This window comes from Malus domestica, chromosome 02, assembly GCF_042453785.1.
Source record: "Malus domestica chromosome 02, GDT2T_hap1".
Taxonomy (NCBI): domain Eukaryota; kingdom Viridiplantae; phylum Streptophyta; class Magnoliopsida; order Rosales; family Rosaceae; genus Malus; species Malus domestica.
Genome location: NC_091662.1, coordinates 9,828,281 through 9,841,085, shown reverse-complemented (window position 1 = coordinate 9,841,085; position 12,805 = coordinate 9,828,281). Strand labels below are relative to the sequence as shown.

At 39.3% G+C, this 12,805-nt stretch overlaps 2 protein-coding genes across 3 annotated transcripts; both read left to right on the top strand.

The window, feature by feature from the left end:
- Positions 1–30: 30 nt before the first annotated feature.
- LOC103456029 (vicilin-like seed storage protein At2g18540) lies at positions 31–3,838 on the top strand. Its single transcript, XM_008395658.4, has 3 exons — positions 31–394; positions 2,258–2,582; positions 2,695–3,838. Exons 1-3 carry the CDS (start codon positions 314–316, stop codon positions 3,537–3,539), a joined length of 1,251 nt encoding a protein of 416 aa, XP_008393880.2. The 5' UTR covers positions 31–313; the 3' UTR covers positions 3,540–3,838.
- A 1,841-nt stretch (positions 3,839–5,679) lies between these two features.
- Positions 5,680–12,560, top strand: LOC103400591 (vacuolar protein sorting-associated protein 35A-like). Of its 2 annotated transcripts, none has more exons than XM_029090364.2 (21): positions 5,680–5,872; positions 6,007–6,103; positions 6,241–6,364; positions 6,804–6,989; positions 7,095–7,182; positions 7,376–7,432; positions 7,536–7,625; positions 7,734–7,856; positions 8,476–8,610; positions 8,853–8,969; positions 9,330–9,569; positions 9,641–9,706; positions 9,837–9,926; positions 10,414–10,503; positions 10,679–10,768; positions 10,882–10,950; positions 11,039–11,119; positions 11,282–11,389; positions 11,469–11,572; positions 11,857–11,970; positions 12,065–12,560. In XM_029090364.2, exons 1-21 carry the CDS (start codon positions 5,780–5,782, stop codon positions 12,273–12,275), a joined length of 2,373 nt encoding a protein of 790 aa, XP_028946197.2. In that variant the 5' UTR covers positions 5,680–5,779; the 3' UTR covers positions 12,276–12,560. The 2 variants fall into 2 exon arrangements, with proteins under 2 accessions (XP_028946197.2, XP_070664147.1); XM_070808046.1 differs by having other exon boundaries at positions 5,717–5,872; positions 7,297–7,432.
- Positions 12,561–12,805: the final 245 nt, after the last annotated feature.

The following is a 12,805-nucleotide window of genomic DNA, read 5'->3' as shown; positions in this document are numbered from 1 at the left end:
ACTATAAATACCGCTCTTTGTGGTCTTAACTCACCATTTGGATCTGGGGCCTCTCTCTCTCTCGTTCCAAAGTTCTTCGCTCTCGAGCGATTCGCTCCCCTCCAAACCCTAACCCTAGATCGAGTTCCCTCCCTTTTTACTCAAAACTTTGTTTGCGTGCGGGACATTTGTGTTCCGAAACAAGGATCGAAACCCTAGCCGCAGTCGATTGCGAGCGAGGGTCCTCGTTCGAGATAGGGTTTGAGAAAAATCGAATTGTTTCGGACTGGATTTGCTTTGTGTGTTGGTTGGTTGATTTGCTGCAGTATCTCAAATGTCTCGGTGTTTTCCGTACCCTCCTCCTGGGTACGTGAAGAAGGGGATCTACGATGAGCCCCTGATCGATTCGATTAAGGTTTGTTGAGCAATCCTTGCTTTGTGGGTCTTTTGGATTTGTGCTCGACGTGTACTGTACGATTCGGTTCGTTAATTGATGTGTATGTTCAGCTCTCGTATGATCATATTTTGTGTAGATAAGAGAACCCATAAAATGCCCTGAAAAAAGTAAGAGCATAGAGAGAAAAATTTGGAAATGGGTGAATTCGAGAGCTGAATCGTGGGTTCTACAATCGATAACACTTTTTAGTTCCCCATAGAAACAAATAGAAGCCATTAATCGGTATAAAACGTAATTTCACTTCCTGGGTTTTTGTTGGATTGAGCCAATTCTGATTGGCCAAAATCGGAAACTTTGGCTTAGGTTTTGAGCCCCTGACATGAAATCTTGAGTGGTTGAGTGTTGTGTTTGCCACTGGACTCTAGTGTGTCCAGAAACTTTACATCCATTTGTGATAGAAATAGAAGCCGATGTTTTAATAAAATGCTATAGAAACACAAATTCCTGGCCTTCTTTTTGTAAGCTGAGCTGGTACTACTGTGTTGTAGCTTGTGTTCATGCTTGTGGCACATCAGTGTCTGTTGTCTTCCTTATAGGAATTGATAATGGTACTTTTAAAACCTTCCTAGGGCTTTAGCTGCGTGCTTGACGTGTGTGAGTGATGGTACCTGTTCTTGGTGCTAGGCTTCCACATTGTCGTGTTGTTTGAATCAAACAACGAAACATGATACTTTTACAGGCACTTCAGAGTCTTGTTAGGTTGGGATTGAGATTGTATTGTGTGGCAGATTAGTGAAAATGATTTGAGATGTGTGACGAGATTGCTTGACATTCTTGCATATGCATATGAGATGACTGATTTGAGATCGTCAAGTACATATTCAAGTATGTGCTGCCTACTTGAAGATCATTTTAGTTCTCACTGAGTTACATACTCAAGTTTGAAGTGGCTACACATAACCAAGAGTGAGTTTGCACTATAGTGGATTAGGAAGTGACCTTTGAATTCAGGTGGGTCCTTAGAAAGTCATAATGCTGAAAGGTTGCCAAGGTGAGACTTAAGCAATTACAGCTTTGAGTTTTGCACTATAGTAGATTTTTTGGGTAGAAGGTAGGGTCAGATATATAGATAGTAGATTTTAAGCAATTACAGTTTAGTTTATTTGACCAGTTATTTCATAGATGGTAGGGTCAGATAAATAGCACCTTTAGCCTGGTGTGTTCGGGTGTGGCATATGTTGTAGGATTCAAGTTCTCCTTTTCTTTTAGTGCAGTTTGCTTGAAGATGCCTTGGTGGTGGAAATGGTAGACACGTGAGACTCAAGACTGTCTTGTGCTTAAGGGCGTGGAGGTTCGAGTCCTCTCCAAGGCATAATTGGGAATCCATGTAGTTTTTGGTTCGAGTCCTCCTTGAGGCATAATTGCTTAAGTTTCACCTTAGTTGTTGGCTATGATTAGTGCTGATCTCTATGCAGCAAAGTTAGAGTGCAGTCTATAGTGTGTGTGAAAATTTTGATTTAGGTTTTTTGTTAGAATGCTGGCTGTGTTATGGATGTCATGAACATGTATAAAAATTCAATTATCTCTTGATACAGAGAAACAATAATACCCAACAATAATAACCAAAATTCTCATCATAGATCATCCGTATTGGTTGTGTCTTCAATGTTGATTTATTGATTTCCATTACTATCTAACATGTTTCTTCCTGATCTGAAGCTTCTGTCACTGTTCCTTCATATGTAACTGAAAATTGATCTTAAAAGGATGTTATGTTTTATCCAACAATTTGTGGTCTGCTTTGGCATGCTTGTTTTTGTGACAGTAATTTAAACTTTTCCAATGAGTTCAAAAGTTGATGGTTACCCTTGTTATTTGAAGCTCCAAAGAGAAGATGAGAAGGCCAAGAAGGAAAAGAAGAGGGAGAAAAAACGAGAGAAGAAAGAAAAGAAGGCTCGAGAAAATGGGGAGCCTGAAAATAAGAAGCACAGTCAGAAGAAAAGGCACAAAGATGAAAGGCATCAAGAAGACAAGAAAGGTACAGACCATGGAAAGAAGAGAAAACATGAAACGGAAAACCTTGACAAGAGTGGCCTTACTGAAGAACACGAGCAACCAGTTGGTTCCCAGAACTCTTCTGATAGCACCGTTGACAGCAACAAAAGGCAGAAGCAGGACTCTCCCCCTGATGGCAGGCATAATTCTGGTGAGTGCTCTTATGTTTCTTCCTTACTTGGGAGAAGGGTGTTTGCCTGTTGGGTTTGTTAGCTTCTCATGGGCACTGATATTCTTCCTTCAAAATGTATTATTATTTGAAGCAAGCATTCTTCGGATCCGGTTGCCTCTCCAAAGGCACAAAGATCCTGAACTGCTACCCAGAGAGGAGCAGCCTTGCCAGTTCCCTCTTAAAACGCACAAAGATCCAGTGGTGCTATCCAGAGAGAAACAACCTTGCCAGTTGCCTCTCCAAAAGCACAAGGATCGAGTAGTGCTACCCAAAGAGGAACAGCCTTGCCGGTTGTCTCTTCAGAGGAACAAAGATCCAGAAGCGCTACCCAGTCCTGAACAGCCTTGCCGGTTGTCTCTCCAAAGGCAAAAAGGTGCAGAAGTTCTATCCAGCCAGGAACAGCCTTCCAGGTTGTCTTTCCAAAGGCCTAAAGGTCCAGATGTTCTCCCAAGCCAGGAACAGCCTTCCCGGTTGTCACTTCAAAGGCCTAAAGGTCCAGAAGTGCTACCTAGCCAAGGACACCCTTGCTCTTCCTCAGGAAGGACAGATAATGCCTTTGTTGAAGGACTGCAAGAACCTGCTCCTAAACAAGGTGTGGATGAGGGACGGCATCCGTGCTCTACTTCTGGAAATGCTAGCAATGAACGCTCTTCCAGGCGTGGTAAAGAAAAACACCGAAAATCTGGCAGTGGTTCTTTTCCTTCACAATACAGAGAGCTAATTGAAAACTGGGTTCAACCTCCTCTCTCACAATGTCTTCCCGTGGATATCGACGATGAGGGATGGTTTGAGGCAAAGACAAAATGGAACTGTGGCGTTGAGAAACCTACAGTCGTCAGTGACAGCCTGAGCTACAGTGATGCAACGTCTTGGCCATGTGCTCGCCTCTTCCCTGAGTCCGATATATGTGCATTGCCATACACAGTACCGTTCTAAACCCCCGCCTGGAAAGTGGAAGATTGACAAGTGAGGAGCTGAAAGCGCCAGTGAACTTTGTATTTGATAGTTTTTCGGTACTGAAGGTGTGAAGAGGTTGTTTCCGGCTTTGGTGGTGTTGGTTTGCTTGCTCTCTCGTGCCTGGAGCGACTCCCGGTTGGGTTGAGAAAACAGCAACGGCAGAGATTTTAGGGAATGAAAAGATTTGTATTTTTTTTGTAGGGTAGATGGCATATTGATGTATCACAAACTTTGCAATTCTTTTGAAATCGATTATAATATCATTTCCTTTTTCTCAACTCTTTCGGCATTTCTCTATTGGTTTTTGGTAGTTGGCACTTTGGCTCTAATCGGGTACAACGTCGCTGCGTTAGATGTTTTAGGGCTGGTTTGGTATTGCTGTGCTTTGAAAAAGAACTGGTGTGAGAATAATCGGCTGTGCTGTGAGAATAAGCGGCTGTGAAATAAATCAGCAGAGTGTTTGGTAAACTTTTTTGTAAAGGTGCTTTTGAAAAAAAAAAGTCTGATAGTGGGTCTTTTCATTAAAGGAGCACTGTAGTTCTGTGTGCTTTGAAAAAAAACCAGTTTTCCAAAGCTACAAATTGCAGCTTCAGCTTTTTCCTTTGATTTCAGCTTATTCTCACAGCAACTTCCAAAATAAGCCATTTTTTTTAAGTTTACCAAACACCAAAAACACTTTCAGTTTTTTTTCATAGGAGCTTTTTTTCATAGGAGTTTTTTTTTTAAATCACATCAACCCCAAACTGGGGCTTAGTTTTGGGTGGTGCTATCCACATTTTGTTTTATATTTTACACATTTTTCACAATTTTCGACCATTAAAATGAACTGAAAATGATCAAAATGATAAAAATTGTGAAAGGTAAAAAATAGTGTGGGGTCAACGAAAAATCACATTAATAGGAAAATTTGTTGATCATATGGATTTTTAACCCATACATATTGGATTTTAACCGAGAAATGTCATTATTTGGGGATATTAGTAAACCATGCTTAACAACTCATGTAATTGTCGTTAAGTAGCAAATTCATTTGCAGTCATATTTGCATAAAGTGATTATATCAATTGAAATATATTTTGCCACTCATATTAATGTATGGTAGTATTTCTCTTAGCCGAACTCCCTCTTCCTCTAGTGTAAAAATACTGATATACTAAAAAAAATTGAAATATATTTTGGTAGAGATTGATATCTTGAATTAATTGCATAGGCCAAGGGGACTTGAGTTATATGATTTAAAATATCGACTATATATCTTTTTATATAAGTTGAATCGATGATATTGTTTTCAAATAGAAAGAGTCTTTCAATCCAAAAAATGAAAAAAGATTTAAAGATGCAGTCCAATTTCGTTCTAGAACTTCTCGAAATGTTTGGATTTCAGAATTTTAGATGTTAAATTTGATTCGGATGCACCAAAGTTGAAAAGTACAGAACCAAAAGTGCATCAAAGCACTTATGAAACTAGAGGATTTAAAGAAATTGACATGTGCAAGTGGTTTGTATCTCACTTGATTAAGGCCCCGTTTGGGATTGAGGTGATTTTAAAAAAAGTCACTGTGAAAAAAAGCTGAGGGTCATTTTTGTGTTTGGTAAACTGGAAAAAAATGGCTTATTTTGGAAGCTGCTGTGAGAATAAGCTGAAAATCAAAGGAAAAGCTGAAGCTGCTATTTGCTGCTTTGAAAAAAAACCAGTTTTTTCAAAGCACACGGAGCTACAGTGCTCCTTTAATGAAAAGACACACTATCATCCTGTTTTTTTTTCCAAAAGCACTTTCACAAAAAAGTTTACCAAACACTCTACTGACTTTATTTCACAGCCGCTTATTCTCACAGCACAGCCGCTTATTCTCACAGCAGCTTTTTTTCAAAGCACAGCAATACCAAACCAGCCCTAAAACATCAATTCTTACACTTGACTTCCGAAGTTCCAATCTACGCTCGACTATTGTTTGTGTCAAGAAAAATCGGGCCGAATCGTGCTCGGCCCATTTAAATAAAGCCCAAAACGGCACGAGCCTGAATCACTGGTTACGTTTGGGCTGGCCCCTAACCAGTTTAACCGACCCATGATATCGGGTCCGGATCCAAACAGACCTCGAGTTGGACAGACAGTTGGACCTCGAGTTGGACAGACAGTTGGGGCCGAAACCAGTCTGGTCAAAACGCAACCGAGAGAGAGAGCTAGAGAGAGAGAGAGAGAGAGCTAGAGAGAGAAGATGATCTCGGACGGAGTTGAAGATGAAGAGAAATGGCTGGCAGCTGGAATCGCCGGCCTCCAACAGAACGCCTTCTATATGCACCGAGCTCTGGTAACTACTTCAATCAATCAATCAAACAAACCCTCGATCTTCTTCCCTCCAATTTTCTACCAATTTTTTTGTTCGCTGAAAATTCAGTGAAATTGTTTTCCTTGGTTCAAATTTTCTGCAAATTTTTCAATCAGGACTCGAACAATCTCAGAGACGCGCTCAAGTACTCAGCTCAGATGCTGTCGGAGCTCCGGACCTCGAAGCTTTCCCCTCACAAGTACTACGAACTCTGTAAGTTCTGATTACTTCTCATCGATCCGGAGGGATTTGGAAATTGATTCTGCTTCGTTTTTGCATTTTCGTAAATGCCGAATGTTTGCGAGTTTGTGGATGGTGATTTCACTGATTTGTGGTTTGAATTGCCTCAGATATGCGGGCGTTTGACGAATTGAGGAAATTGGAAATGTTCTTCAAGGAGGAGGCTCGGCGCGGCTGCTCCATTATCGATCTCTATGAGCTTGTTCAGCACGCCGGCAACATATTGCCTAGATTGTAAGTCTTAATTATGTTAATTAATCTTCAGTTGCACATGTATCAATTGCTTTATTTAGGTTTTGACTTCGTAGTTCACTTAAAGTCCCCGGGAGATAATCCAATTTGTGCTGCACATAATTTCATTCTTACCTAGTTGGCATTGCGGTCGTATTCCTTCAGATACTGTAATTCTGTTTGTAAATCGTTAACATGCTGCAATTTGAAAAGTTCCCTAATACTAAACCTTATCGAAAAAAACCCAAAATTAAGCAGAAATTACAATTCATGATTTGATCTATTATCAATGTCTTTGTATTGTAGATTTATACAATTATGAGTTGGACGCTATGTCCTTTCAGGGTGTTCCTTTGAGTGCATTGAATTTATCTTAAGTGAAGAACAAGGCATAGCTACAGCATTTCTGTGGCTTATATGTGAATTTTATGATCTCTATTAGGTATCTTCTCTGTACAGTAGGTTCTGTGTACATCAAATCTAAGGAAGCTCCTGCTAAGGATGTCCTAAAAGATCTCGTTGAAATGTCCCGTGGCATTCAGAATCCTGTACGTGGGCTGTTCTTAAGGAGTTACCTTTCTCAAGTGAGTAGGGACAAATTGCCTGATATTGGTTCTGAATATGAAGGGTAAGGAAATCAGATATTCATTCATTCCTATGTTTATTTTCTGTGTATGATCGTATTCTTTCATTTGATTCAATCTGATTTGTCAATAATCCTTAACTTGCGCAGAGATGCCGACACTGTCAAGGACGCTGTTGAGTTTGTGCTCCAAAATTTCACTGAGATGAACAAACTTTGGGTGCGGATGCAACATCAGGTTGGTTGTTACTTATATACAGAGCTCTCAGGTTTAGACATGCATGGGTACCGCAATGCTTGCATGTCATGAAGGTAAAAATATGTCATGAGGGCATGCTTTCTGGTCATGCAGGTGTTGTAGTGCTTTTGAATCATTCATACTCTTAGCTGATCCTGAGTTGAGGCTTGCTCTCCGGCTTTCTGGTCTGCAGGGTCCTGCCCGGGAAAAGGAGAAACGGGAGAAAGAAAGAAGCGAGCTACGTGATCTTGTAATATCAGTAACTGGTAGCTGGTTGATTTCACTGCTATATTGTTGTGCGCGTATGCAGTGTACACTTACAGAAGGCTTCTCTATGTCTGTTGTTCCTTTAGGTTGGTAAAAACTTGCACGTCCTAAGCCAGATAGAAGGTGTTGATTTGGATTTGTACAAAGAGACCGTGCTTCCCAGAGTCCTGGAGCAGGTCCGATTGATGCTGTTTTATCTTTAATCGATCCTTTAATGTTTATGATGTGTAACTTCCACCTCTTAACCACAAAAAATGGCTTCATCACCTTGCATTTTTTAACAGGTTGTCAATTGTAAGGATGAGATTGCACAGTTTTATTTGATGGATTGCATAATTCAAGTCTTTCCCGATGAGTACCACTTGCAAACTCTTGACGTATTGTTGGGTGCTTGCCCCCAACTTCAGGTCGGTAACATTATATGCACAAATTTTATTAATACCCTGTGTTGTTTTTTTATTCATGTCACTTTTCTTCTATTTTGCATTATGGGGTTTTGTGCATTGATCTTTTGAAACTGAAGGTGCTTTTGTCATTTGTTCTGGTTTTGGAGTTTATGTACCTTCTTATTGTAAGAGATTTTTCATGTTTTGTTTTATGACTTGTTGCACTCATTTTAAGCCACATGGAATGCTTTGAATGTTTCATAGGAAGATGCATGGAGCATCATGTCTCCGAGAATTTATACATGGAATGTTGCATTTGTGAGCAGCCTCTCCATAAATGGGGGTAAGGCTAGCCGACATTCACCTCTCCCAGACCCTGCGTAAAGCGGGAGCCTTGTGCACTGGGTACGACCTTTTAATGTTGCATTTGTGTTTTGCCTCATATATAAAATCAGTTAATGATAGTTAAATAGTTTATGGGGGTATACTCTTAATCTTGGAAAACCTTTTGTCTTTTGTTTGAAATTTGATTAAGAATGTTAGATAACTTTGTATTTTGTGTGTTCATAATATTTATCATCGTATTTTTAATTTATTACATTTCTCTGCCATTCTTGTCTAATTTCATTTTTTGTTTCAGCCATCTGTTGATATTAAGACAGTTCTATCCCAGTTAATGGAAAGACTTTCAAATTATGCTGCTTCAAGTACAGAAGTATTGCCTGAGTTTTTACAAGTACAAGCTTTTTCAAAACTGAGCAATGCTATTGGAAAGGTAATCTTAGTGTATAATAAATTGATGATTAAGTTCAGGGTTGTGCCATGCTTTAATTATCTCTTTTCATATCTACTATCACCAAGTGGTTGCACATAGAGCTTTTTTGTGACCTTGTTTGTCTGCAGTATAAGTACATATAACTGTAAACCTAGTGTTCATTGCATCTATATGCTTTCCTGTCTTGATATTTGTGTTTTTGTTTGCATTCGTATTGATACTTAAACAATATGCCAATGCAGGTGATTGAAGCCCAAGTTGACATGCCTATCATCGGTGTTGTCACTCTATATTCATCTCTTCTTAAATTCACCCTCCATGTGCACCCTGATCGACTTGATTATGCTGATCAAGTGTTGGTATGTTTCCTGGACAAACTTTTCTTAACATAATTACGCTCAGTTCTATCGTCTATGCGCATCAAAGTTATACCAAGTGAAATGGATTTTATTGGTCAAATTGTATGTGGCCCGAAATTGGGTAGTCCAACCTTTGCAAATTTTTCTTTGCATATACATTGGATGAACCCTAACTTTCCACACTATTCTATACATGTATAATCCAGTAAAGTCTGTTCTTGTAAATAAATTTCTTGTGCTGCTAGTCTGGTGGCACAGATTTGATTTATCTTATCATTTAAATTGATCTATCAATATATATATTGTTCTATAAAAGGTCACCACATATGTAATTATTTCCATTTATTTTCTTTTCATCAGGGCTCATTTGTTAAGAAACTCTCTGGAAAAGGGAAAATTCAAGACAGCAGGGCGACAAAACAAGTGGTTGCACTTTTAAGTGCTCCACTTGAGAAATATAATGATATTGTCACGGCTTTGAAGCTTACAAATTATCCTCGCGTCCTGGAATTCCTTGATAGTGGAACAAATAAAGTCATGGCTACTGTTATAATTCAGAGCATTATGAAAAATACAACTCATGTTTTAACTGCTGAGAAGGTATGCTTAACTCATGGTTTGTCCTTTCCACTGAGTTTGCTTCTTAATGACATGGAATGCAATTTTTACAGGTCGAGGCTTTGTTTGAATTAATAAAAGGACTTATTGAGGATTTGGATGGGACTCTTAATGATGAGGTAATTTCTGTGTTATAGATCATACATTTATTGATGATAGTAAAGCTCCTCTGTAGGCTTCCACAATATGTGCATTTTCTTCTGAATCCATACACTTGAGGTGTGAGCGTATCTTCTCTTTCAACTCTAGGTTGATGAAGAAGATTTCAAGGAGGAGCAAAATTCAGTTGCACGACTTATTCAAATGTTTTCTAATGATGATCCTGAAGAGATGTTTAAGGTATTGGATATATTTGAGTATAGTATTCATGTGCCTATTTCTTATGTCTGCATACCTTCTGTCTTTATAATCTTACCTTACAAGAGTATCCGAGAGGATTTCTCAAGTATTTAATTCTGGAGTCTTCCTGAGTTATACTCGAAGTTTTAATTGAGTCATAATTAATTGTTTTCTCATGTTTCTGTACTAATATATGGAAAAATGTTACAAGCACTTAAAAACGATTTTTGCATTTTGAACTGATGTCACAGTGAGTTTTCATGCTTTGATTTCATTCCACCCCACCCCTGCTTATGGGATACTGGTCCTAGTGTTGGCAGACATGGCAATATCACTCATGGAAAATTCATTTTGTGTATATATTTTAGAACTTGAAGTACATGTAGATTACTCTTTGTATATTGATTTTTCTATCTCAAGAGATTTTGCATGAACTGGAGCACCATTCATCCCTAATGTTTGCCACAATTCGTGCGCTGAATTGCAGATCATATGTACTGTGAAGAAGCACATCCTGGTTGGAGGACCGACGCGTTTGCCCTTTACTGTCCCTCCCCTAGTTTTCTCTTCTCTAAAGGTTTGCTTCTGTCTATCCAAATCATGTTAGCAGCTGGACACATTATGTGTTGATGCTAGTCAACTTTTTTATTTTTGTCGATTTGTTGTTGAAATTTCTCAAACTAATTTGGTGTGAGTAATGGAATTGGTGGTCTTTTTGGCAGTGTTCGTCTGATTTTATTTGTTATGTGCAGTTGGTTAGGAAATTGCAAGCCCAGGACGAGAATCCATTTGGAGATGATGCATCAACCACACCAAAGAAAATTTTTCAGCTCTTGACTCAGGTAAATGCTAGTGAAAGCTTTCAGAAAGCTCGCATTACGTATATCCTACACAGTTTGAGCATAGACTTTGATCTTTCTAGCTATTGAGTAACACTTCTGGTTTATTGTTTTAGACTATTGAGGCTTTGTTGAATGTTCCAGCACCTGAACTGGCATTACGGTTATATTTGCAATGTGCTGAGGTACATTGAAGTGTTCGGTTTTCAAATAAAAGGCACGACCTAAAGAATGTTATCCCTAATTTTAATGCCTATTGTTTTCATTAATTAGACTGCAAATGACTCTGATTTGGAACCCGTTGCCTATGAATTCTTCACCCAAGCATATATTCTTTACGAAGAAGAAATTTCAGTAAGTTCCCCCCCTACTTGGGAGCTAATCCTCTTTGGTTGCCTCTTTGCATGTTCCATTTTTTTTAAGATTTCAATGGAACAATGGATTGTATCTACTCTTTCCTTTTTGAATACGGGATTATTTCTAATATTTTTTGTTTGCATGAATTTTGTGTAATAGGATTCGAAAGCACAGGTGACTGCCATTCATCTGATAATTGGGACTCTCCAGAGGATGCATGTATTTGGCGTTGAGAACAGGGATACTTTAACTCACAAAGCCACAGGGGTAATCATAATTTCGTTAGTTATAATGCTGCCTGTCTGTTTCTACTGAAAACCTTACTTAATGCCTTGTCTTTGACCAGTATTCGGCAAAGCTTTTAAAGAAGGCTGATCAGTGCCGAGCTATATATGCTTGCTCGCACCTCTTCTGGGTCGACAATCAGGAGAGCATGAAGGATGGAGAAAGGTGTGTTGTATTAACATTTGGCTTCTATACTAAACCCATTTAGTTGTGCTTATGGCTGTGCAAGTCATGTCAGTTTTCTTTATTGTACCGAAAGGATATGTTCACGGTGAAAGAACTGTATGAAGGACAGTTAGGAGTTAAGTGGAAATGGACAGAGGAGTGAAAGGATGGTTTCTGAGTATAAGAATCTTAGCGGAGCCATTCCTTGGTTCATACTTTGAAACTGCTATCGTTCTGTTTGGTTATAATTCGTTTTAATTTTCTTTTACTTGCTTGCTATCCAGGGTACTGATTTGCCTAAAGCGAGCTTTACGAATCGCTAACGCTGCCCAACAGATGTCCAATGCTACACGGGGTAGCACTGGTTCAGTAACGCTCTTTGTTGAAATACTGAACAAGTAATAGTTGCTGACACCAGAGCCGATTTTTTCTGTTTATTATTCTGTTTCTTCTATTGCGGAAGGAGAAGGCCTTACTTTGTTGTGTTTTCAGGTACCTCTATTTCTTCGAGAAGGGGAACCCACAGATAACAGTTGCTTCAGTCCAAAGCCTGATTGAATTGGTCACAACTGAACTGCAAAGCGACTCGGCCTCAGCAGAGCCATCTACAGATGCTTTCTTTAAAAGCACACTGCGGTACATTCAGTTCCAGAAGCAGAAAGGTGGTGCAGTTGGTGAAAGATATGAGTCCATCAAGGTGTGACATGCTGCGAAGTGAATGCTTGTTATTAATGCGAGAGCTGCAGGTAAGTTTGCCTTGGTGGATGCTAGGAACCGATTTCATCCTTTTTGACGTCGTTTCGTTGAGAGAATAGATTGTATGCTTTATCCTCCCTGATGCTGAATTTTCCTCCGAGACCGGTGGGTCTAATAGGACGTTTGCTTTGGGTAATCACTCGTCGAGGAATTCTGTATGCTGATTGTGTTACTGCAATGGTACAAATGTACGACATATATTTGAATTTGAATCTACTTCGATCAGAACCAACCACATCTTTCTTCAGGCTGTTTGAAACCACACCACCTCTGTCGTATCTTCTACTCGGAGTTCTGTTCATCCCCGAGCATTGTTTCTTCGAAACCGTTTTTTTCGAAGATTCGTTGGGTTTGTTTTTCCAGTTTAATTTCTTGCAATTGTTCCATGAAAAGTACTGGCATGGATCTCTGGTCTGGTCATTGTTTCGTTGCAAGCGTTAGTTTAAGGGTCTGCTCATTTGGCGGGGAAAAGATATC

Excerpts from the sequence above, each read along its gene's own strand:
- LOC103400591 (XM_029090364.2), top strand. The coding sequence starts at position 5,780 with ATGATCTCGGACGGAGTTGAAGATGAAGAGAAATGGCTGGCAGCTGGA. Across the intron at positions 6,104-6,240 it reads TCACAAGTACTACGAACTCT|ATATGCGGGCGTTTGACGAA; the intron begins GTAAGTTCTGAT and ends GAATTGCCTCAG. Across the intron at positions 10,504-10,678 it reads TAGTTTTCTCTTCTCTAAAG|TTGGTTAGGAAATTGCAAGC; the intron begins GTTTGCTTCTGT and ends TGTTATGTGCAG.
- LOC103456029 (XM_008395658.4), top strand. The coding sequence starts at position 314 with ATGTCTCGGTGTTTTCCGTACCCTCCTCCTGGGTACGTGAAGAAGGGG. Across the intron at positions 395-2,257 it reads CCCTGATCGATTCGATTAAG|CTCCAAAGAGAAGATGAGAA; the intron begins GTTTGTTGAGCA and ends TGTTATTTGAAG. Across the intron at positions 2,583-2,694 it reads TGATGGCAGGCATAATTCTG|CAAGCATTCTTCGGATCCGG; the intron begins GTGAGTGCTCTT and ends TATTATTTGAAG.